Consider the following 23,708-nt stretch of genomic DNA (forward strand, 5'->3'; position numbering starts at 1 on the left):
ACAGGGAACCCCAGAACTTTCTACTTTTTAGTTCATTTTTGAATGCAAGAACTAATACATCAAATCCTGTATATTGTTAAGTGTAGATTCTGGTGTTTCTCACCCTAAAAGTACATTGTGATTCTGAATGTGTATATAATTCATGAATAGTATTCAACTAAAAAGTGCCTTTAGGGGAAAACTAATCAGTGGGTGTTGTTCTGCATTTTAAGATATTTAGTAAAAGATTTTATTTTTGCTTCTGAATGATAGAAATTAATAGCAAAAAGCAAAAGTATTCTTTAGCATGTTTCTAAATATATGAGCCTAAGATCTATTAGTAAGAAACCCAACTTCACTGACATATGTAATTAAATGAAGAAAATAAAAGAATGCTGCAACAATGAGGAATGAGAGAAGACAATCTATTTTAATCTAAACGGAAAATAAACTAGCTATCTGCTCAGATTCTCAAAGAAACTCATCTACATCTTTAATCTTTATATTTTTCTAGTTTTTAGTATCACTGACTCCAGAAGTACCTAAAAGAATTACCTAGAGAAATACTGCTATGGTTTCCAGTGGGTCAGCAAGAACGTTGTGGGCTCTGCAAATGAAGTTCCTGAAATTCTGGACAACTGGGGAGATTGACTTTGGGGCATCTCCTGCTTTACCATTGACAGAAATGATTTCCAGAGGAATTTGATCTTCAATTTGGGATTCTATGCTGAGGGAATTTGACTTGCCAGGAACCTGAATGACAATGACATCAGCCAGGGATGTAGCCATACAGACACAAGGAACCCCTGTGCTCTATCTGAGCCTTCCAAAACCTGAGCCTCCAATCTGGCACCATCACAAGACCTGCCCTGGGGGCAATTTGACTCAGATGGGCCTTCACCTTCCCCGCCTTGCAACAGGGAAGAACATGTTGCATTTTATTACAAGTTAATTCCTAAAGGGATGTTGCCTATAAGATTAAATTACACATAATGGCCCATAATGTCCTGCTATCACTTCAAATTCATTACGTTCCAAATAAACTGAATTCAAGAATATAGACTCCAGATGGCAGGGGTTTTTGCCTGTTTTGTACACTGCTGAATCCCCAGTGCCCAGAATGGTGCCAGGGTACAGTAAATGCTCAATAAATATTTGTGAAAGGAATGAATATCCTCCTATATAGGGAAATACTGGAGAAATCTGAGAACAAACTCAGCTCACATATCAGAGTTACTTCTGCCTATCAAAGTCTTTGATAAGACTATTTAAAAACTCTACAGAGACAGAATTTAACTTGTGGAAATCTGGTAATACAAATAACTCATGTCCACTGAAATGCACAATTTCTCTCATAAACTTTCCTTTCCTAATGTGGAAGAAATCAGTTTTTCAGCTATTAAGCATACTCATTGCAGCATTCCTAAGGAGCTCATTTTTTGTATCATCTTTGAATTCTCCTTTGAACCAGCTTTTAACTCCTTTCAGGTTCCCTTGTTGCATTAAATAAAATTTTTACACAAACTCATTTTATATTCGTACGAGAATTATGGTTTTACTTAAAAAAAATAATCCTTTATCATTTCTGGAAGTCCCACCAAGATGTACAATGGATTCTTCTTGGAGAGCCAAGAATGGGTAGCTTAAACCCAGACACGTCTTCCTTGACTTTCAGATGTACATTCCAAGCAGCAATAAAATTTTAACTTGCCTGAATCTCTGTATCTCCAACTTATTTTTTCCTACTGATTCTGTGTTTTGTTTATGTTTCTAGTTTGCTTATAGCAGATAAGTTACATCCCATTTGTGGTGGCAATGGTAAAGAATTTGGTTTCAGGTCTTACCATTTGGTAATCTCTATAAGTTGATCAATGCATTATTATGAAGATCTCTTAGATAAGAAATGATACCGAGTCTTGTTTTTAGCAATTATTTTTTTTTAAATAGTGTATTTGCCCACTTTGAGTTCAAATCAAATAGGGATTTTTGCTCATGGTGAAGATGGACAGCTTTTTGATGTCTGTCTGTTTCTGAGCTTACTCTTGAACTGTGACTGTAGCCATGTGTTTATTGATTTCTCCGTGTTTGTATGTTTCTGTTTATAAATCAGAAAGGCATATATCTTTCATTGTGTACCTCGAAAGTATTAATAATTAGATAATGAAGTCTCTTATATTAAAAGAAGTCCATTCTAATTGAGAGAGATAAACACTTACATAAAAATATTTCTAAAATTCCTATAAAATAAAACAGAACTCCTAATACTTTAAAGGGCTTCCCAGGTGGTGCTAATGGTAAAGAATCTGTCTGCCAATGTAGCAGATGCAAGAGACACAGGTTCTATCCTTGTGTTGGGAAGATCCCCTGGAGAAGGAAATGGCAACTCACTCCAGTATTCTTGCCTGGAAAAATCCCATGGACAGAGGAGGTTGGCAGGGTACAGTCCATGGGGTTGCAAAAAGTCAGACTTGGCTGAACACTTGTCAGCAGCAATAATTTAAAAGTTCTGAAATAAAACTTTTAATAGAAATTAAAAGACATTCTCAAAATATAATTTCATATTGTTAAGTAAATTTCTAGCAAACAAGACTGACTTAATAATTTTGTCTCAATAAAAACAGCTATATTTTCTGCAATTCATCAATTTTTAAGTTTCCCTTCCTCTCTACCTTTCAAGCAAATCAAAGTACTTAAAGTTCTGATCATGCCATGATGTTGTACAACTTTGGACAAGCTGTTCTCTGCCACTGACATTTCCTGCCTAACTTGATCCACTGGAAAACTTATTCTTTCTGTAAAATTAAGCTCAATGAAACATATTCTGTGATCATGCCTCCTCAAAAGTGCTATCATGGGTTGATAACAATAATAATTAAAATAAGTGTATTGAGCCTTATAACAGTTATGTGCATACCCATTTTAACTTATTTAACCCACACACAGGAAGTGATCACTAAAAAGGCTGGAACCTGTCTGTCTTCTCTTTTACTCCTTCCCTTAGGTTAAGCTAGTGCTTCACATGCATAGCATTTTGACAGCTATCTGAAGAGCTCTTTAAAAACGTTAGGTAAAGAGGGAAGTTAAGGGACTCCCCTGGTGGTCCAGTGGCTGAGACTCCACGCTCCCAGTGGAGGGAGCCCAGCTCAGCCCCTCGTCAGAGACGATACCACGTGCTACAACCAAGACCTGCCACAGCCAAATAAATACTTTAGAAAAAAGAGAGGAGACTTAAAATGTTAAACCTGTAACTCAGATGTAGCAATTTTTGAGATGTAAAAAACAAATGTTGTGATATCCCTGTTGGAAGAAGAATTTAATACATCATTCCATAAGTAATTCTTTTGCTTAGTCACACAGTCGTGTCCAACTCTTTGCAGACCTCTTAGACTGGAGGCTGCCAGCCTCCTGTGTCCATGGGGTTTTCCAGACAAGAACACTGGAGTGGGTTGCCATTTCCTTCTCCAGGGGATCTTCCCAGCCCAGGGATTGAACCCAGGTGTTCTGCATTGCCATCTGAGCCATCAGGGAAGCTCTAAGTATTTCTAAACGATAATTATTCACTATGAAAAATGAGAAAAAAAATATAAGCAAAGCAAAACTGGCAGAACACTTATCTTGACATTTTTCCACTAAATATGTAAACTTTTAGTAGGATACTAAAGTAACATAAAACTACCTGAAAGAATCGTGTCCTACAAAGCCAGGCCCAATGTTGTAACTCACGTTAAGACCTCCCTTCCAGCTCTCATCTGGTGAAGCAATTCCTCCCAAATAACTGTCAAGAGAAAATGAAAATGACAGAAAAAAAAAAGGCTGAGCATCACAATTTCTAAAAGAAATCACAAAGTAAGTCGATGAGGTTTTATTCAAACATTTAACAAATATATATTGAGGATTTACTAAGTGCTGGGAACTGTAAAATTTCCTTCCCTTGCAGAGCTTACATCCTAGCAAGAGAACCATAACTGAGAAACATAAGTAAAATGTTGCTATGCTAGTGGTAAGAGCTAAGGAGAGGAATTCCATGGCGGTCCAGAGGTTATGAGTTGGCCTTTCACTGCCTGGGTCTGCGTTCAAGCCCTGGTTGAGGAACTAAGATCCCATGTGCTTCACAGCACAGCCTCCCACCAAAAAAAGAGCTAAGGAAAAAACAACCAAAATAGTGAGGGGAAATGGGAAACATCAGTGCATCAGCCTCTCTGCTTCTGACTTTAATTATTTACATAGGAAAGCATTAGGTTCAAGAAATCCTAAACATATGAAATTAAGGAGAAGAAGAAATTAATTTCTAGAAAAGCTGCTGGTTACATAGTAGCCACTCAAAAAACATTACTGAATGGCATTTGCACATACATTAAACAAAAAATAGACATTAGGAAATCTGAAAAAGAACCAACAGTTACATAATACGGTAATAGCAAACACTGACTGAATGTTTTTCCTATGATATTTATATAATGATTTCACCTACTCATGACCACTCTATCAGGCAGAAACTAGTTCTGTCTTCATTTCAGAGAAGGAACCTGAATTGGAGAAAGATTGGGTAACTGGTATAAGTTTACAAATCCAGTGAGTTGTGGGTATCAGCACATTTTTGAAATGCAGGTCAAATACAAATACCTAAGATAACCTAACTACTTCAAAAATTGCAAGTCAATATTTTTATCTTTAGACATAGTTTTTCCTTTTGAGACTTTCATTTGTAGCAAATACAGGACTGTTTTCTTATTATTTCTTAGTTAATAAACTGCTCTTTCCTTACAGAAAAAAAGATGTGTTCTATATTCCCTACTTTAGGAGTCAATTCTGATACAAGACTTCACTTTTAACATAGGTAGGTTTTAGAACAGAAAATAGATGTTTAGTGTAATAGATCTTATTCTCAAATACAACTGGAAAACTATACCGTAAAAATATTTCTGCATCATTATATCCAATGGGATGTACAGGGATTTGGGGAATTCCCACTCCATCTTCAACATCAAGTCTGAAGGTGTACTCTGCAGAAATCAATTGCATAAGAGGAAAACAACTGAAGAATCGAGCAAAGGGTATAAAAGAATTCCTGTTATTACTAATGCAGATTTGCTATATGTTTGATATTATATCCAAACTTTTAAAGTTCCCCCAAAGCGATTGACTGTTTTATCTAATATGGTCTATTTAAATTTGACAGTAAGAAATTAAATCATTTGCATTTTAATATAAAATCAATTACAGGGATTACAGATTCCTATATTTGCTTTGACATTTCATGTAATTCTCTTGAATTTCCCAAGAATATTTTATTTCCTTAAGGATATCTTGAATCCTTTTTAGAGAAGCTTCAGTTAACTAAATACCTGGAAAATGTGTCCCAGATTCTGAAACTAGAAAGAACTGTAAAATAAGAACTGAAGGAAATGCAAAATGCTGGGCTGGATGAAGCATAAAAGGGAATCAAGATTGCCAGGAGACATATCAATAACCTCAGATATGCAGATGACACCACGCTTATGGCAGATAGTGAAGAGGAACTAAAGAGCCTCTTGATGAAAGTGAAAGAGGAGAGTCAAAAATCTGGCTTAAAGCTCAACATTCAGAAAACTAAGATCATGGCATTCTGTCCCATCACTTCTTGGCAAATAGATGGGGAAACAGTGGAAACAGTGGCTGACTTTATTTTGGGGGGCTCCAAAATCACTGCAGATGGTGACTGCAGCCGTGAAATTAAAAGACGCTTACTCCTTGGAAGGAAAGTTATGACCAACCTAGACAGCATATTGAAAAGCAGAGACATTTCTCTCCCAACAAAGGTCCATCTAGTCAAGGCTATGGTTTTTCTGGTAGACAAATATGGATGTGAGAGTTGGATTATAAAGAAAGCTGAGCACCGAAGAATTGATGCTCTTGAATTGTGGTTTTGGAGAAGACTCTTGAGAGTCCCTTGATCTGCAAGGATATCCAACCAGTCCATCCTAAAGGAAATCAGTCCTGAATATTCATTGGAAGGACTGATGCTGAAGCTGGAGCGCCAACACTTTGGCCACCTGATGCAAAGAACTGACTCATTGAGAAAGACCCTGATGCTGGGAAAGACTGAAGGCAGAGGGAGAAGGGGAGGACAGAGGATGAGATGGTTGGATGGCATCACTGACTTGACAGACATGAATTTGAGTAAACTCTGGATTGATGATGGACAGGGAAACCTGGTGTGCTACAGTCCATGGAGTTGCAAAGAGTCAGACACAACTGAGTGACTGAACTAAGTGGTATTGGGAATAAGTGAAAATTTCTTACTCAAATAATAACAATATTCTCCTTAAAGGAAGATGAAAAGTATTGTCAGGCTTAAATTCTAATTGAGACTTGTGGTTTCAGCCAAAATAGAGTTTTCTAGAGCATTAAAACAACTATCTTAGAAAAAAGAGAGGTTTCAAACAAGTTACATCAAATTCTACTTTAAGAAACTGAAAAAATAAGAGCAAATAAAGCAAAAATGAGCAGAAGAAAGGATATATCCTACTAAAGACCAGAGCAGAAATGTTAGAAATAGAAAACAGACAAATGATAGAAATTATCAACGAAATCCAAAGCTGGTTCTCTGAGTGGATTAACAAAATTGATAAATTCCTTGCAAGCCAAATCAAGAAAAGAAAAGAGATATAAACCATCAATATCAGAAATAAAGAAGAGAATAGCACTCCAGTACCTGGAGAAAAGAAAGAAAGAGAGAGAAGAAAGGAAGAATATTACAAAGAACTATATGCCCATAAATTTAACAACTTAGATGAAATGGACAAAATCTTAAACTAGCAAATCTCACTCAAGATTAAATACATAATGTAAACAACCATATACCTACTGAAGAAATTTAATTTGCAATTAAAAACATTCCTACCAACAAAATACCAGGCCCATATCGATTCACTGAAGGATTCTACATCATGCCATGTCATACTCAGTTGCTCAGTCACATCTGACTCTTTGCAACCCCATGGACTACAGCCCACCAGGCTTCTCTCTCCATGGGATTCTCCAGGCAAGAATACTGGAGTGGGTTGCCATCTCCTCCTCCAGGGGATCTTCCTGACCCAGGAATCAAACCTGCATCTCTGGCATCTCTTACATTAGTAGGTGGAGTCTTTACCACTGAGCCACGTTTTCAGATAAAATCAAACTCATTCTACATAAACACTTGCAGAAAAATGAAGAAGATGAAGTAATTTTTTTTTTTTGCCTTTTATTTATTTATTTATTCAGATTGCTTTTTTTTCTTCTTTTTTTAAAATTTAATTTTATTTTTATTTTATTTATTTTTTTCCTTATTGCATTTTTTTAAATTTTATTTTATTTTTAAACTTTACATAATTGTATTAGTTTTGCCAAATGTCAAAATGAATCAGCCACAGGTATACATGTGTTCCCCATCCTGAACCCTCCTCCCTCCTCCCTCCCCATACCATCCCTCTGGGTCGTCCCAGTGCACTAGCCCCAATCATCCAGTATCGTGCATCGAACCTGGACTGGCAACTCGTTTCTTACGTGATATTTTACATGTTTCAATGTCATTCTCCCAAATCTTCCCACCCTCTCCCTCTCCCACAGAGTCCAGTGTGGAGATTCCTTAAAAAACTGGAAATAGAACTGCCTTATGATCCAGCAATCCCACTGCTGGGCATACACACTGAGGAAACCAGAAGGGAAAGAGACACGTGTACCCCAATGTTCATCGCAGCACTGTTTATAATAGCCAGGACATGGAAGCAACCTAGATGTCCATCAGCAGATGAATGGATAAGAAAGTGATGGTACATATACTCAATGGAGTATTACTCAGCCATTAAAAAGAATACATTTGAATCAGTTCTAATGAGGTGGATGAAACTGGAGCCTATTATACAGAGTGAAGTAAGCCAGAAGGAAAAACATAAATACAGTATACTAACGCATATATATGGAATTTAGAAAGATGGTAACAATAACCTGGTGTATGAGACAGCAAAAGAGACACTGATGTATAGAACAGTCTTATGAAGTAATTTTTAATTCATTCCATGAAGTCAATGTTACTACTACCAAAACGAGACAGAGATATTACAAGACAGTAAATTGATAGGAGAATATCCGTTATTATTAAAGACAGATTCTTAGCAAAATTGTTAGCACAATTCCAGTAATATACCATTATTACATAGAAGAATAATACAATGAGGACTTCCCTGGCGGTCCAGTGGTTAAGAATCCACCTGCCAGTGCAGCAGCAAGGGTTCGGTGCCTGGTCCAGGAAGTTCGCAAATGCTGCAGCTACACCCCTGTGTCACCACTACTGAGCCCAAGTGCCGCGACTGCTAAAGCTCGTGCACCTAGAGTCTGTGCTCTGCAACGAGAAGGCGCTGCAGTGTGAAGCTTGTGCACTGCAACTTGAGAGAACCCCCCACTCACTGCAACTAGAGAAAGCCTGCACACAGCCATGAAGACTGTAGTCATAAATAATTTGAAAAAAAAAAAAAGAATGTTCCATTAGAGTTTATCCCAGGTTGTTTTGGTTTAACACTCAAAAATCAATCTGGGGAATTTCCTGGTAGCCTAGTGATTAGGATTCTGTCTTTACAAGCATGGCCTGCCTTTAATACCTTATTCGAGAACATCCAGTAAGCTTCACGGGGTGCACCCCCACCCCACCAAATCAATATGTATAATTGAAGAAAAACATAGATAAGAACAATTTAAGATCATTTTATTAGGTACAGTAAAAGAATCTGACAACATTCACTACACATTGCTAGTCAAATGAGAAAAATGTGCTAAGATAAAAATTCATAGTACTTTTAGAAGTGAACTTCCTCAATCTTTATCAGATTTAAAAGAATCTATAAAATCTGAAAGAAAAAAAAAAAAACCCTATGGCTAAGATCCTACTTAACAGAGAAAGACAGGGACAGTCTTTGGGGGCAGGAACATGGCAAGGATATCTGCTCTAACAACTTTTTACAGCAATTTCTAGAAGTACCAGATACTACAATAAGGAAAGAAAAAGAAAAGGCATCCAGAACAGAAACAAAGAAATAAAACTCTCTTTATGTGCATATGACATGATCACCTATACAAAAGCTGATGGAATCCAAAAAAACCTAGCAGAACTAATTATTGATAAGTTTACAGAATACAAGATCAATACACAAGATCAGTATGTTTCCTCTAGAAACAACATTTCCATTTACTAACAACGGTCAACTGGAAATTGAAATTTAAAATGTAATTAAAAAAAGAATAACACTATGAAATTATTATGGATAAATGTGAAAAAAGATACACATGGTCTGTACAGTGAAACAACAAATGGGCTGAGAGAAAGTTACAGATACCTAAGTAAATTGAGAGCTGTACCATGTTTATGGCTCAGAAGATCCCATATTTTAAAATATCAATTTTCCCAAAACTGACTTATAGGTTTAATTCAACCTCAATCAACCTCCCAGGAGACTTTTTGGTAGAAATTGATAAGCCAGTTCTAAAATTCACATGGGAAGGAACCAGAATAGCTACCAAAACTTTAAAAAAGAATTGTAACCTGGAGACTTTCGTATCGATTAGAATGTAAAGTTAAAAAGATCAACCATACTAAGCGCTGGCAAGGATGCAGCAAATGGAACACTCACACACTGCTGCTAGAATGCAAAATGGTACAAGCACTTTGGAAAACAATTTGAAAATCATCTATCATGTTATCCAGCCATGCCATTTCTATTCATTTACTCAAGAGAGACAAAAGTATATATACATATAAAGACTTGCATACAACTGTTCGTAGAAGTTTTATGTGTAATATCTCCAAAACTTAAAGCAATCTAAATTCCCAAGAAAAAGTAAACAAACAAATTGTAGAGTATCCACTCAATGGAATACCATTCAACAACCATGACAAAAAGAACTGAAATATTGACACAGACATCAACATAGCTGAAGCTCAAAATTATTATACTAGACAGAAGGCAAATCAATGGTTCCTAGGGATTGGCAGGGAGGGAGTGGGGTTGAGAGGAAGGCATCACAAAAAGATGAGATGAAACTTTTCAGGGTAATGGACACGTTCATTATCTTGATTGTGGATATGGTTACACAAATGTGAAAACCTTTCACATTTTACATATTAAATCACACAAAAAAACTCATTGATATTTTCAAAAATAAAAATATGTGATCTGTAGAAATATAAAATCATTACACAGTTCAGAAACCCTAAGTTCTAGTTTGGTAAGAATAGTATTACCCTGGACATGTGTTCTTCAACCTCTACTAAAGGCAGAAGGGAACTGAACTGTCTACTACCCGCTCCACGTCCACACCTCATGGAAACTTAAAGCTGAAATAATAAAAGGGAAATTCTTTTAAATTCCTAGCAGTAGCAATCCAAAATACAATTGTGCACAATTTTAATGGTATTCTATAGATGCTTACTTTTACACCTTCTGTAAGGACAAGTAATATTTTTGCAAAAATGAGTGGGCCATAACAGGCTCATCTATTACCTTTAGCTGGATAGCCTGGAGTGAGGGGGTCACCAGCACCGTCCAGGTTTAACACATTCCCTCTCTGGGCTACAGTTCCAGGAAGGTTCCACCCTTTGGGATATGGCTGCACCCCAGGAGCAGAGTAGTCAGCTGGATCTGAGTACAAGATGATTCCCTTGGCTCCTGCCAACATGGCATTTTTAACCTGCAGGGGCAATAAGCAATCCATAATGTAGAAATGGCAAAAGACTGACTTATCCTTGTAAGATAAAACCAATTTAATAACATAAGGAAACTTACGCACTTTTATTATCACACTGGTAACAATCAGTTCTTTTAGGCTTCAATACGATTTCTGCCCAGGTAGACTTAACAACTCACATTTATTCAACATAACTCCAAACAAGTTATTACCTTTTCTGTGAAGCATTCCTAGTATACCTAAAACTGCAAAATTAATGTCTCTCTTTTCTACACATCTTCCATGTTTTATATATGACTATATTACAAGATGGATCAAAGCATTGTAAAATAACTGTTAAACATCTTTCTTCTCTACTACTATTTTTTGAGAACAAGGACCTTGTCTAACTCACTTTAACTATCTATCCCGCAGTGTTTGGGGCTTCCCAGGTGGCTCAATGATAAAGAATCTGCCTGCAATGGAGGCAACACAGATGTGGGTTCTATTTCTGGGTTGGGAAGATCCCCTGGAGGAGAGCATGGCAACCCACTCCAGTATTCTTACCTGGAAACTCCCATGGACAGAGAAGCTTGCTGGGCTACAGTCCATTGGATCACAAAGAGTTGGACATGACCAAGGCGAATGAGCATGCATACTCTCCAACATTTAGAAAAACAGACTTCAGTTCAGTTCAGTCGCTCAGTCGTGTCTGACTCTTTGTGACCCCATAAACTGCAGCACGCCAGGCCTCCCTGTCCATCACCAACTCCGGGAGTCCGCCCAAACCCATGTCCATCGAGTTGGTGATGCCACCCAACCATCTCATCCTCTGTTGTCCCCTTCTTCTCCTGCCCTCAATCTTTCCCAGCATCAGGGTCTTTTCAAATGAGTCAGCTCTTCACATCAGGTGGCCAAAGTATTGGAGTTTCAGCTTCAACATCAGTTCTACCAATGAACACCCAGGATTGATCTCCTTTAAGATGGACTGGTTGGATCTCCTTGCAGTCCAAGGGACTCTCAAGAGCCTTATTCAACACCACAGTTCAAAAGCATCAATTCTTCAGTGCTCAGCTTTCTTTATTAGTCCAACTCTCACATCCATACATGACCACTGGAAAAACCACAGCCTTGACTAGACGGACCTTGGTTGGAAAAGTAATGTCTCTGCTTTTCAATATGCTATCTAGCTTGGTCATAACTTTCCTTCCAAGGAGTAAGCGTCTTTTAATTTCATGGCTGCAATCACCATCTGCAGTGATTTTGGAGCCCAGAAAAATAAAGTCAGCCATTGTTTCCCCATCTATTTGCCATGAAGTGATGGGACTGGATGCCATGATCTTCGTTTTCTGAATGTTGAGCTTTAAGCCAACTTTTTCACTCTCCTCTTTCATTTTCCTCAAGAGGCTCTTTAGTTCTTCTTCACTTTCTGCCATAAAGGTGGTGTCATCTGCATATCTGAGATTACTGATATTTCTCCCGGCAATCTTGACTCCATCTTGTGCTTCCTCCAGACCACACACTTAAGATGATGTAAATGTCTGTGGAGCTAAAAAAGCTAATTTAAAATTTTACACAGGTGAAGTCCCTGGTGGTCCAATGGTTAACACTCCATCATCTCACTGCAGAGAGCCAGGGCAGAAGAGGAGAAGAGAAAGAAAAGAAGAAAAGCTACCCAGAACTTAGTGTCTGAAACATCGCCCAGTGTTTTTTAAATATTTTTCTAACAATTCAAACTGACCACAAATAGGAAAATGTATCCTGTAAGATACTGAATTCTTGATTACCAGAAGTAGTATAATGAAAGATAGATAACCATCAATCAGCTAAAACACTTCCCAGTATTCAGACAAAGATTAGAAAAAGTAAAATCTGATACAACTTTTTTGAAGTACAAATCTATGATGCCCATCAAACTTTTGAAATAATGTACAAATGATCCTTGAACAATGCAGGGTTAATCCAAGAATAACTTAGGCTTGGCCCTCTGTATTCTCCGTTTGTCTGCATCTGTGGTTTCAACCAACCTCTGACCTTGTAGAAACTGAATATGTGCATAGTTCCCCATTCCTGTTCAACTCTTTGCAACCCTATGGACCGCAGCCTGCCAAGCTCCTTTGTCCATGGGACTTTTTAGGCAAGAATACTGGAGTTGGTTGCCCTTTTCTACTCCAGGAGATCTTGACCCAGAGACTGAACCCATACCTCCTGTGTGTCTCCTGCATTAGCAGGCCGCTGTGCCACCTGGGAAGCCCATGTAGTAACTGTATAATACTATTATTAACCATTGAAAATACCCCTGAACAAGTGGACTCACACAGTTCAAATCTATGTTGCCATAGATTTGATTCAACTGTACACTATGATTTAGCCATTCAGCTTCTAGGAGTGAATCTATATTACCAAAATCCTCATACAAATGTTCAAGTACATATGGACAATGATGCTCACAATATAAATATTTGTAACAGTAACAAATTTAAGACAAGTGGAATAGTTAAATAAATTGCTTAATAATTCTGTAAAATATTACATAGCCATCTACAATGATGAGGGAGGAACTTCCCTAATGGTCCAGTGGCCAAGACTTGGAGCTCCCAATGCAGGGAGCCCAGGCGTGATCCCTGGTCAGGGAACTAGATCCCACATGCTGGTTATGAGCTCAAGCACCATGACTAGAGATCCTGTGTGCTGCAACTAAAACTCAGTACAGCCAAACAAAGAGTTTTACAAAATGAAGTTTTACTTAATAAGCAGTTACAAGAAATTACTCAGTACTTGTAACTATCCTAAATGCTTTCAAATGTAAGGTTGATAAATCCTACTGTGGATTCTAGGAGATTAATGTTATTATTAGCATTTCTATTTCACGTAAGAAGAGATACTGGCACAGAGAGGTTAAGTAACTTGCTCACAGGAAAAGATCTAGAGCATAGGGAACCCGCACCAAACAAGAAGCCAGGTTACACAGATCTAGCACCCTATACTCTTAACCATCTTATTATATAACTCTCAATGTGCTGACCTCTGAGTTATTATTGAGTGAAAAAAATAAATTTATACAATATGTAGTATCTGATGCCCTCTTTGTTAAGAAAAAAGAAGAAATTACGTAAAATGAGTATATGAAGACATGCATTCATATTTCACAAAATTAGGCCTGAAAAGACCTATTAAGAATTGATTACATCTGGGCAATGAATGAATTGAGTAATATATGGATTTTCATTTTTTAGTTTATATAAAATTTCATCATTTTAATAAAAAAACAACATAGCTTTGGTAGTAAAACTAAGAAGAATAATTTCCCTTTCCAGATAGACAAGGTAGCAAAAACAACAATGACAAAAGACAAGCAAACAAATAAAACCCCAGGATTTTTCTGTGCAACCATGAAAATAACAAATTTATAAATATATATATATATGGCAATTTTGGAGAAGGAAATGGCAACCCGCTCCAGTATTCCTGCCTGGAGAATCCCATGGACAGAGGAGCCTGGTGGGCTGCAGTCCATAAGGGTTGCACAGAGTCAGACACTGCTCAGTGACTAAACCAACCAATGGCAATTTTTGGAAACCATAATGCAAATGATGTAAATCATTTATATTTACTGGTTATATATTATTTTTCCCTTTAGAAAAGCAAATAACAAAGTACTTTGTTTCCTCTGAAGATTCTCCCGTATCTGGCAATAACAATCTTTCCAGTGCAGTTGATGTTCATCTCTCTTTCTAGTTTGAAAAAGTCTTCAGTGCGAGCGTAGTTCACATATACAAGCTCCCCCTGTTGAAAATAAAAACAAACAACAACAGCAAAAATACAAAACACTGCTAAAGAGAAAACCAAAGTATAAGTTTGCTCCATAATGCTGCTGCTGCTGCTGCTAAGTCGCTTCAGTCGTGTCCGACTCTGTTCGACCCCATAGACAGCAGCCCACCAGGCTCCCCCATCCCTGGGATTCTCCAGGCAAGAACACTGGAGTGGGCTGCCATTTCCTTCTGCAATGCATGAAAGTGAAAAGTGAAAGTGAAGTTGCTCAGTCGTGTCCGACTCTAGCGACCCCATGGACTGCAGCCCACCAGGCTCCTCCGTCCATGGGATTTTTCAGGCAAGAGTACTGGAGTGGGGTGCCATTGCCTTCTCCGATTAAAGTTTAATAAATAAAAGTAGATGATGGAAGATATATGTATATGTCAAACAGATTCATTTTGCTGTACACCTGAAACTAACACAACATTGTAAATCAACTGCTGCTAAGTCGCTTCAGTCGTGTCCAACTCTGTGCGACCCCATGGACTGCAGCCTACCAGGCTCCTCCGTCCATGGGATTTTCTAGGCAAGAGTACTGTAGTGGGGTGCCATTGCCTTCTCCTTGCTCCATAATACTGCATCATAATAAAAAGTTATCTTTCTTGTCTTGGGCTTAATAAACACACCCATGCTAATTCTGGAGAAGTCTTTTAAAATATTTCAGTATCCTGAAAGTTTAAAAAAAAGAGAGATAATATGTAAAATATTTAAACAGTGTTTAAATGTTTGAAGAAATTACTAGTGTACACTGAGTATGGGGAATACTGTAAATAAAAGTAGCTACGTTATTTCCAACCATGGTATTTATGGGTGGAGTTATTATTAGAACTTCTGTGGTATGATTTATCAATTCAGATCTACAAATCTATAACAAAGTCAGACAATGGACAAAGGAAAAAAGTTTGAAAACTATCTACTGCCCTTACTGAATTAAGACATGTGCAGCAGTTTCTGAGTTATTTCAAAGAATGGCATGTGCTTATCAGGGTCTGGTTCTCAAGTATTTCTTTTCTAAAAATTGTTTTTAGGGAGGTTATGTAGAGGATGGAGTCTCAAAGTATGAATTAACATGTATGATCCACCTAGTTTTCTTGGTTTTATTCCTTTACATAGGTATTTTTAAATAAAGGCTTAAAGAACTGAGTGTCTTTTATTTTACCTCTGGCACGCCCGCGGGTGAAAAGGCATTATAGGGTGGTACAATATTCTTAACATTCTCATATCCATCTGGTGGTGGCTCAATGTATGATGTATTGAAAATCTAGCAAGAATTGAAACACATAAAGTTAGAAACATTTCATATTGCTATTAAAGAATAATACATTTTGTGGGCAAAAGGCCTAAATGGATATTTCTTTAAAGAAGATATACAGATGGTGAACAGGCACATGAAAAGATGCTCAACATCGCTAAGCATCAGAGAAATCTAAGACAAATGCCAGAAAAGGTGTAGAGAAAAAGGAACTCTCCTGCACTGTTAGTGGGAGTGTAAATTGGTACAGCCACTATCCTAACAGTATGCTGCTACTGCTGCTGCTAAGTCGCTTCAGTCATGTCCGACTCTGTGCGACCCCATAGACGGAAGCCCACCAGGCTCCCCCGTCCCTGGGATTCTCCAGGCAAGAACACTGGAGTGGGTTGCCATTTCCTTCTCCAATGCATGAAAGTGAAAAGTGAAAGGGAAGTCGCTCAGTCGTGTCCGACTCTTAGCAACCCCATGGACTACAGCCCACCAGGCTCCTCCATCCATGGGATTTTCCAGGCAAGTGTACTGGAGTGGAGTGCCATTGCCTTCTCCGACCTAACAGTATGGAGGCACCTTAAAAAACTAAAAATAGAGCTACTGTATGATCTAGCAATTCTACTTGTGGGCATATATACAGAAATGACAAAAGCTCTGATTTGAAAAGGTACATGCACCCAAATATTTGAAACAGCACTATTTGCAATAGCTAAGACATGGAAACAAGCCACGTGCCCATTAACAGACAACTGGTTTAATAAGATTTGGTTTACATATACAATGCAATGTTACTCAGCCATAAAAGCATATTAAATATTGCCATTTGCAAGCAAGAGGGGTAGACCTAGAGAATATCATACTAAGTGAAGTAAGTCAGAGACACAAATACATCACTTTTATTTGGAATCTAAAAAATAACATGGATCCATCTATATACAAAAGAGAAAGTTTACAGACATAGAAAATAACTTATCATTACTAAAGAAGAAAGGGATGTGCTGTGCTCAGTCGTGTCCAACTCTTTGTGACCCCATGGACTGTAACCCGCCAAGCTCCTCTGTCCATGGGATTCTCCAGATAAGAACACTGGAGTGGGTTGCCACGCCCTCCTCCAGGGAATCTTCCTAACCCAGGGATCGAACCCAGGTCTCCCGTGTTGCAAGCAGATTCTTTACCATCTGAGCCACCAGGGAAGTAATGGGGGAAGGAATAAAATAGGAGTATAGGATTAACAATTCCCAGGTGGCTCAAGTGGTAAAGAATCTACCTGACAACGCAAGAGACTTAGGCAGGAGACACAGGTTCAATCCCTGGGTTGGGAGGATCCCCTTAAGAATGAAATGGAGACCTACTCCAGTATTCTGGGGCTTCCCAAGTGGTGCTAGTGGTGAAGAACCTCCTGCCAAGGCAGGAGACATAAGAGGCTCGGGTTCGATCCCTGGGTCGGGAAGATCCCCTGAAGGAGGAAATGGCAATCCACTCCAGTGTTCTTGCCTGGAGAATCCCATGGCCAGAGCATCCTCCCAGGGTATGATCCATGGGGTCAAAAAGAGTCAGACACAGCTGAACCAACTTAGCATGCACTATAGGATTAACAGATACACTAACAGATACATTAACAGATATTAACAGATACATTAAGTAGGGAAGTAACGAAGTTTTACTATGTAACACAGGGAACAATATTCAATAACTTATAATAATCTATAATGGGAAATAATCTGAAAAAAATTTACATAAAACAGAATCACTTTGCGGTACACCTGAAACTAATACAATATTGTAAATCAGTCACCTCAATTCCATGTTCATCCGTGACTGATATGTAGTTGGCATTTGTCTCATTAGGGTAAGACAGGAGAACATCATAGTGCACCAACTCAGCTGAATCCAGTCCAAACTTCTTCCACTGGTTTTGGATTTTCTTGGCAAGCAATAAATTTTGTTCCGTTCCTGCCAGATGAGGTAGCTTTGTAAACGAACTGAAATGAAAATAAAATTAAAGTGGGATTCAAAGACTATATTCAGAAAATGTCCTAAGAACTCTTCTAGATGCATAACTCATATTTTAGATGTTAAGTATCATTTCTATAACCGAGATATAAAAAACACAGCTAGGGATTTCTAGATATGCCAGTTTTTAAATATTTGTGTGTAACTGCAGTTTTCACATGTGCTTGTAGGGAATATACTATGCACAGGCCTGTACTATAATTAACAGGTGTTCTTTGAATAATAAGAATGACTTTCTTATTTTCTTATATCTTATATATATATATATATATATATATATATATAATATATATATATTTTCTTATATCTTATATATATTCTTATATCACCCCCAGGTGAAGGGCTGGGAGCAGTAAAATGTACAACATGGAAAGATATCTTGAAAACAAGATGCTGAAGTACTGATGTGACTGATGGAAAACCAGTCACCAGAGCCTTGAGGGGGTTGCTGAGAAAGGGAGTCACTAGCCGAAGGGCTAAACAGAAGCATGAAAGGCCTGAAGGTTTGACATCTGAGACTAAAGAACAGATATCTCTAGAGCACAAGCAAGGAAGGAGAAGTTAATAAAAGGCCTGCAAGGGTTAGGATCTGGGCTTTTGCCTGCGAATGGCATCAGCCTCCTGATCCCCACTTCATTTCTGAGTCTTCTTTTTCCTTATTCTTCTGTGGCTCTGCTCCCTCGGGTCAGTTCGTTGTTGAGCTGGTCCGGACAGTGCTTCCTCAGAAAAGAACACATCTGGTGCTGAACACAGTCAGCAGGGATTCGGGGATGAGCAAACATGAGGGAAGGATGGCACATCCCTACGCCACCGGTGCTAACTTCTTGCTGCTTATCAGGAAGTAAAGATATTCTCAAACTAAGATCATCATGTTTGCCAGACACCAGCCGGGCAGCTGTGCTAGCCTGCACTTTTGGCACTGTTTTCACCCTACTGTATACAGTTGTTTATTTATCCCATTGAAGTTCAAGTTCATGCATCTTTATGTTTTTATTTCCAAATGCTCAGTACTTGCCTGTTATCCAGGAATTACATAATTCAGATTTGCTGAACTGAGTTTGGGCAATGATCTCTTGGTTCTGAGTCTAAATGATTTGCAACAGTTAAGTAACTTCAGAAACATAGTTTCAAATGAAATTCACTTTGCTTGAGGTAAATATTTTAAAAGTTTCCCAAACCCCCTCCCTCCGTAAGTAGCCCAATTATACTTCTATACACTGGTGTTTTAGTCAATCATAGAACAACCAAAAAAGACAGAGAGTAAAGCAAAATCAGTACTTACTGAAAACTTACTATATGCCAGTAACCTGATGAGGTATTTCACATGGGCTTTCTGATTTAATCCTAACCACCTTTTTTCCATTATCTGCATTTTGCAAATACATTAACAGAGAGCAGTTAAATAAGTTGCTTATAATTTAGTAGGGCTTCACTCATAGCTCAGTTGGTAAAGAATCTGCCTGCAATGCAGGAGACCTGGGTTTGATTCCTGGGTCCAGAAGATCCATTGTGGAATTAAATCATTCGTCTGATCATACTGATCAACTGCTTAAAATCCTTCTATGGCTCCTTATATTCTGCATTATAAAGTTCACATTGGACATAGCATTTGGACCCTTTTTTTAATCTGATCCACTTTCCAGGTTCATTTCTTACCACTCACCTTATAAACTTCTTCACTCTTATCATTTAATATGCTAATTGGTCTCCTAAAATCACCACCCTTTCTGGCCTCTGCACAAGATCTTCTCTTAGACAAAAGTATCATCCTACTTACATAAATATCCCTGTACACCACTCCTAGTTATTTACATTCCCCAGCTGTAAGCTATTAACTATTCATTACGATACTTCAATCATTTTCTTTTCTGTGAAGCTTTCCACATCTATTATCATTAAATCAAAGCTGCAAGTTACTGACATTTAATACTATACAATATTTGGGGGCGGAGGGAAGTATCAGGACTTCCCTTTTAGTCCAGTGATTAATAATCCACCTTCCCACACGTGCATTTTGACTTAAAGCATTCCTGATAGGAAGCCTCAAAGGGCCAAGCCAGATGCTGACAATCCAAAACAAAGGTCTTAAATAGACAGACCCATGAAGGGAAAGCCAAGAAAACTAAAAAGAATCCACTTTGCAATGCAGTAATGCCGGTTTGATTCCTGGTCAGGGAACTAAGATCCCACATGCCACGGGGCAACTAAGCCCACACACCCCAACTAGAGAAGCCCCCATGCCACAAAAAGAGCCTGTGGGCTGCAACTGAGACCCGATGCAATCAAACAAAATAAACTAACTTTTTTAAAGAAGTATTAATGTGTTTGTAGACAGAAGTTTTTGCGTGCACAAGAAAACCACCAGGGCTTGGGGATATTTAAAATTTTACTTCACATAATTCATTATTGTTTTATTTCCTTTAGTGAATAAACAATATTCTTACAGTGGGGGGGGAGGGTAAGGTAAGTATATTCCCTTCATTTAAGGTGAAGGATTAATCATTAAGGTTTGCCTCCCACCTTTTCATCAACCCACCAAAATGAAAGAAGTGCAAAAAAAAAAAAAGCATCAGGGAACAACTTTACTGAATTTCTCCTTATGGTCCCAAGATAGGCATTGCAGCTCCAACATCATATATTCAGGCTACAATGTTCAGGAGAAGTTATTTCCTCTTTTGTGTTTCTTTTAACAGGGGAAAACTTTGTAGTGGATCTCAACTAAATTTTTCTCCTGTTTTATCAGTCATAATACGGTCATATGCACGTGTGTGTGTGCTTGCTCAGTTGTGTCCAACTCTTTGCAAGCCGGTGGACTGCAGCCCACCAGGTTCCTCTGACCATGGAATTTTCCAGGCAAGAATACTGGAATGGGTTGCCATTTCGTCCTCCAGAGGATCTTCCTGACCCAGAGAATGAACCCGCTTCCCTTGTGTCTCCTGCATTGGCAGGTGGATCTACTGAGTAAACTGTAGTGCATCCCTAAGGCTTTCCTGTTTGCTCAGATAGTAAAGAATCCACCTGCAAAGCAGGAGACCTGGGTTTGATCCCTGGATTGGGAAGCTCGCCAGGGGAAGGAATTGGCAACCCACTCCAGTATTCTTGCTTGGAGGGTTTCATAGACAAAGGAGCCTAGCAGGGACTGGACCACAGTCCACAAGGTCACAAAGAGCTGGACACGACTGAGCGACTAACACACACAGTACATCCCTACAATGAATGAAGAGATTAAATTACTCTTTCTAATTGGTTCACAAATTCAATGCAATTTTAATCAAAGTTCCAGCAGGTATTTTTTTCTTTGGTAGGAATTGAGAAGTTGATTTTAAAATTTATTTGATGCCAGTCCAGGTTCAATGCACAATACTGGATGCTTGGGGCTAGTGCACTGGGACGACCCAGAGGGATGGTATGGGGAGGGAGGAGGGAGGAGGGTTCAGGATGGGGAGCACATGTATACCTGTGATGGATTCATTTTGATATTTGGCAAAACTAATACAATTATGTAAAGTTTAAAAATAAAATTAAAAAAAAATTTATTTGAAAATGCAAATAAAATAGTCAAAGCAATTTTTAAAAAGCAAAATATGTAGGATTAACTCTATCTCATTTTACTCAACTTACTATTAAGCTATACCAAACAAGACAACATGGTACTGAGATTAATAGATCAACAGAAGAAAATATTTTGCTGACAAAGGTCCATGTAGTCCAAGCTGTGGTTTTTGCAGTCATGTACCAACATGAGAGTTGGACCATAAAGAAGGCTGACAATGAAGAATTGATGCTTTCAGACTGTGGTGCTGGAGAAGACTCTTGAGAGCCCCTTGGACAGCAAGACTAAAAGGAAATCTTAAAGGAAATCAACCCTGAATATCCACTGGAAGGACTGATGCTGAAGCTGAAGCTACAATATTTTGGCCACCTAATGCAAAGAGCCGACTCATTGGAAAAGACCGTGATGCTGGAAAAGATTGAAGGCAGGAGGAGAAGTGGGTGACAGAGGATAAAATGGTTGGATGGCATAATCGACTCAATGGACACAAGTCTGAGCAAACTCCAGGAGATAGTGAAGGACAGGGAAGCATGGTGTGCTGTAGTACGTGGGTTGGAAAGAGTCAGACATGACTGAGTGACACAATGACAGAAGAAAATATAATATCCAAAAACAAGCCATTATGGTCAAGTGATTTTAGTCAAATCTATCAAAGCTATTCAAAAGGGAAAGGAAATTTTTAAAAAAATCTTGTAAGAATAATTACATATTTGTATTTAGAAAATCATCAACTCATATCAAACTACACATAAAAATTACCTTGAAGTGGACCACTGACCTAAATACACAAGCTACAATCATAAAACTTCAAAAATAATCTTCACAACTTCTCATAGGCTAAATTAGATAGAACACAAAAGTACGAAACAAAAGACAACTGAACTTTATCAAAATTTTAAATTCCTGCCCTATATAAAGCCCATTTCTGCTTTATTGACTATGCCAAAGCCTTTAACTGTGTGGATCACAATAAACTGTGGAAAATTCTGAAAGAGATGAGAATACCAGACAACTTCACCTGCATCTTGAGAAACCTATATGCAAGTCAGGAAGCAACAGTTAGAACTGGACATGAAACAACAGACTTGTTCCAAATAGGAAAAGGAGTACGTCAAGGCTGTATATTGTCACCCTGCTTATTTAACTTATATGCAGAGTACATCATGAGAAATGCTGGACTGGAAGAAGCACAAGCTGGAATCAAGATTGCCTGGAGAAATATCAATCACCTCAGATATGCAGATGACACCACCCTTGTGGCAGAAAGTGAAGAGGAACTAAAAAGCCTCTTGTTGCAAGTGAAAAAGGAGAGTAAAAAAATTGGCTTAAAGCTCAACATTCAGAAAACGAAGATCATGGCATCTGATCCCATCACTTCATGGCAAATAGATGGGGAAACAGTGGAAACAGTGGCTGACTTTATTTTTTTGGGCTCCAAAATCACTGAAGATGGTGATTGCAGCTATGAAATTAAAAGACGCTTACTCCTTGGAAGAAAAGTTATGACCAACCTAGATAGTATATTCAAAAGCAGAGACATTACTTTGCCAACAAAGGTCCATCTAGTCAAGGCTATGATTTTTCCAGTAGTCATGTATGGATGTGAGAGTTGGACTGTAAAGGAAGCTGAGCACCGAAGAATTGATGCTTTTGAACTGTGGTGTTGGAGAAGACTCTTGAGAGTCCCTTGGACTGCAAGGAGATCCAACCAGTCCATTCTAAAGGAGATCAGTCCTGTGGGTTCATTGGAAGGACTGATGTTGAAGCTGAAACTCCAATACTTTGGCCACCTGATTTGAAAAGTTGACTCATTGGAAAAGACTCTGATGCTGGGAGGGATTGGGGGCAGGAGGAGAAGGGGACGACGGAGGATGAGATGGCTGGATGGTATCACTGACTCGATGGACATGAGTTTGAGTAGACTCCAGGAGTTGTTGATGGACAGGGAGGCCTGGCGTGCAGCAGTCCATAGGGTCACAGTGTTGGACACAAGTGAGCGACTGAACTGAATTGATCCATCCATACAACAGAATGCTGCTGCTGCTAAGTCGCCTCAGTCATGTCCGACTCTGTGAGACCCCATAGACGGCAGCCCACCAGGCTCCCCCATCCCTGGGATTCTCCAGGCAAGAACACTGGAGTGGGTTGCCATTGCCTTCTCCAATGCATGAAAGGGAAGAGCGAGAGTGAAGTTGCTCAGTCATGTCCGACTCTTTGAGACCCCATGGACTGCAGCCTATCAGGCTCCTCTGCCCCTGGGATTTTCCAGGCAAGAGTACTGGAGTGGGGTGCCATTGCCTTCTCTGATACAACAGAATAATACTCAACAATAAAAAGCAATGTACTCCACAGATACAATCAACAACCTGGCTGAATTCCAAAATCATTCATTATGCTGAGTGAAAGACATAAAAGAGCACATATTGTATG

The 23,708-nt window shown here is 38.6% G+C and overlaps 1 protein-coding gene across 4 annotated transcripts in view; it reads right to left on the minus strand.

Moving 5' to 3' along the window:
• Positions 1-23,708, minus strand: part of NAALAD2 (N-acetylated alpha-linked acidic dipeptidase 2) — a 52,059-nt gene that overhangs the window by 24,545 nt on the left and 3,806 nt on the right. For all 4 annotated transcript variants that reach the window (XM_019955301.2, XM_019955300.2, XM_019955299.2 and 1 more), the window contains exons 3-8: positions 17,508-17,694; positions 15,629-15,730; positions 14,317-14,442; positions 10,494-10,680; positions 4,889-4,982; positions 3,656-3,754 (exon numbers count right to left, since the gene is read on the minus strand). In XM_019955301.2, the coding sequence (XP_019810860.2) occupies positions 3,656-3,754; positions 4,889-4,982; positions 10,494-10,680; positions 14,317-14,442; positions 15,629-15,730; positions 17,508-17,694 (795 nt within the window). The remainder of the gene's footprint in view (positions 1-3,655; positions 3,755-4,888; positions 4,983-10,493; positions 10,681-14,316; positions 14,443-15,628; positions 15,731-17,507; positions 17,695-23,708) is intronic.

Source organism: Bos indicus, chromosome 29, assembly GCF_029378745.1.
Source record: "Bos indicus isolate NIAB-ARS_2022 breed Sahiwal x Tharparkar chromosome 29, NIAB-ARS_B.indTharparkar_mat_pri_1.0, whole genome shotgun sequence".
Lineage (NCBI taxonomy): Eukaryota > Metazoa > Chordata > Mammalia > Artiodactyla > Bovidae > Bos > Bos indicus.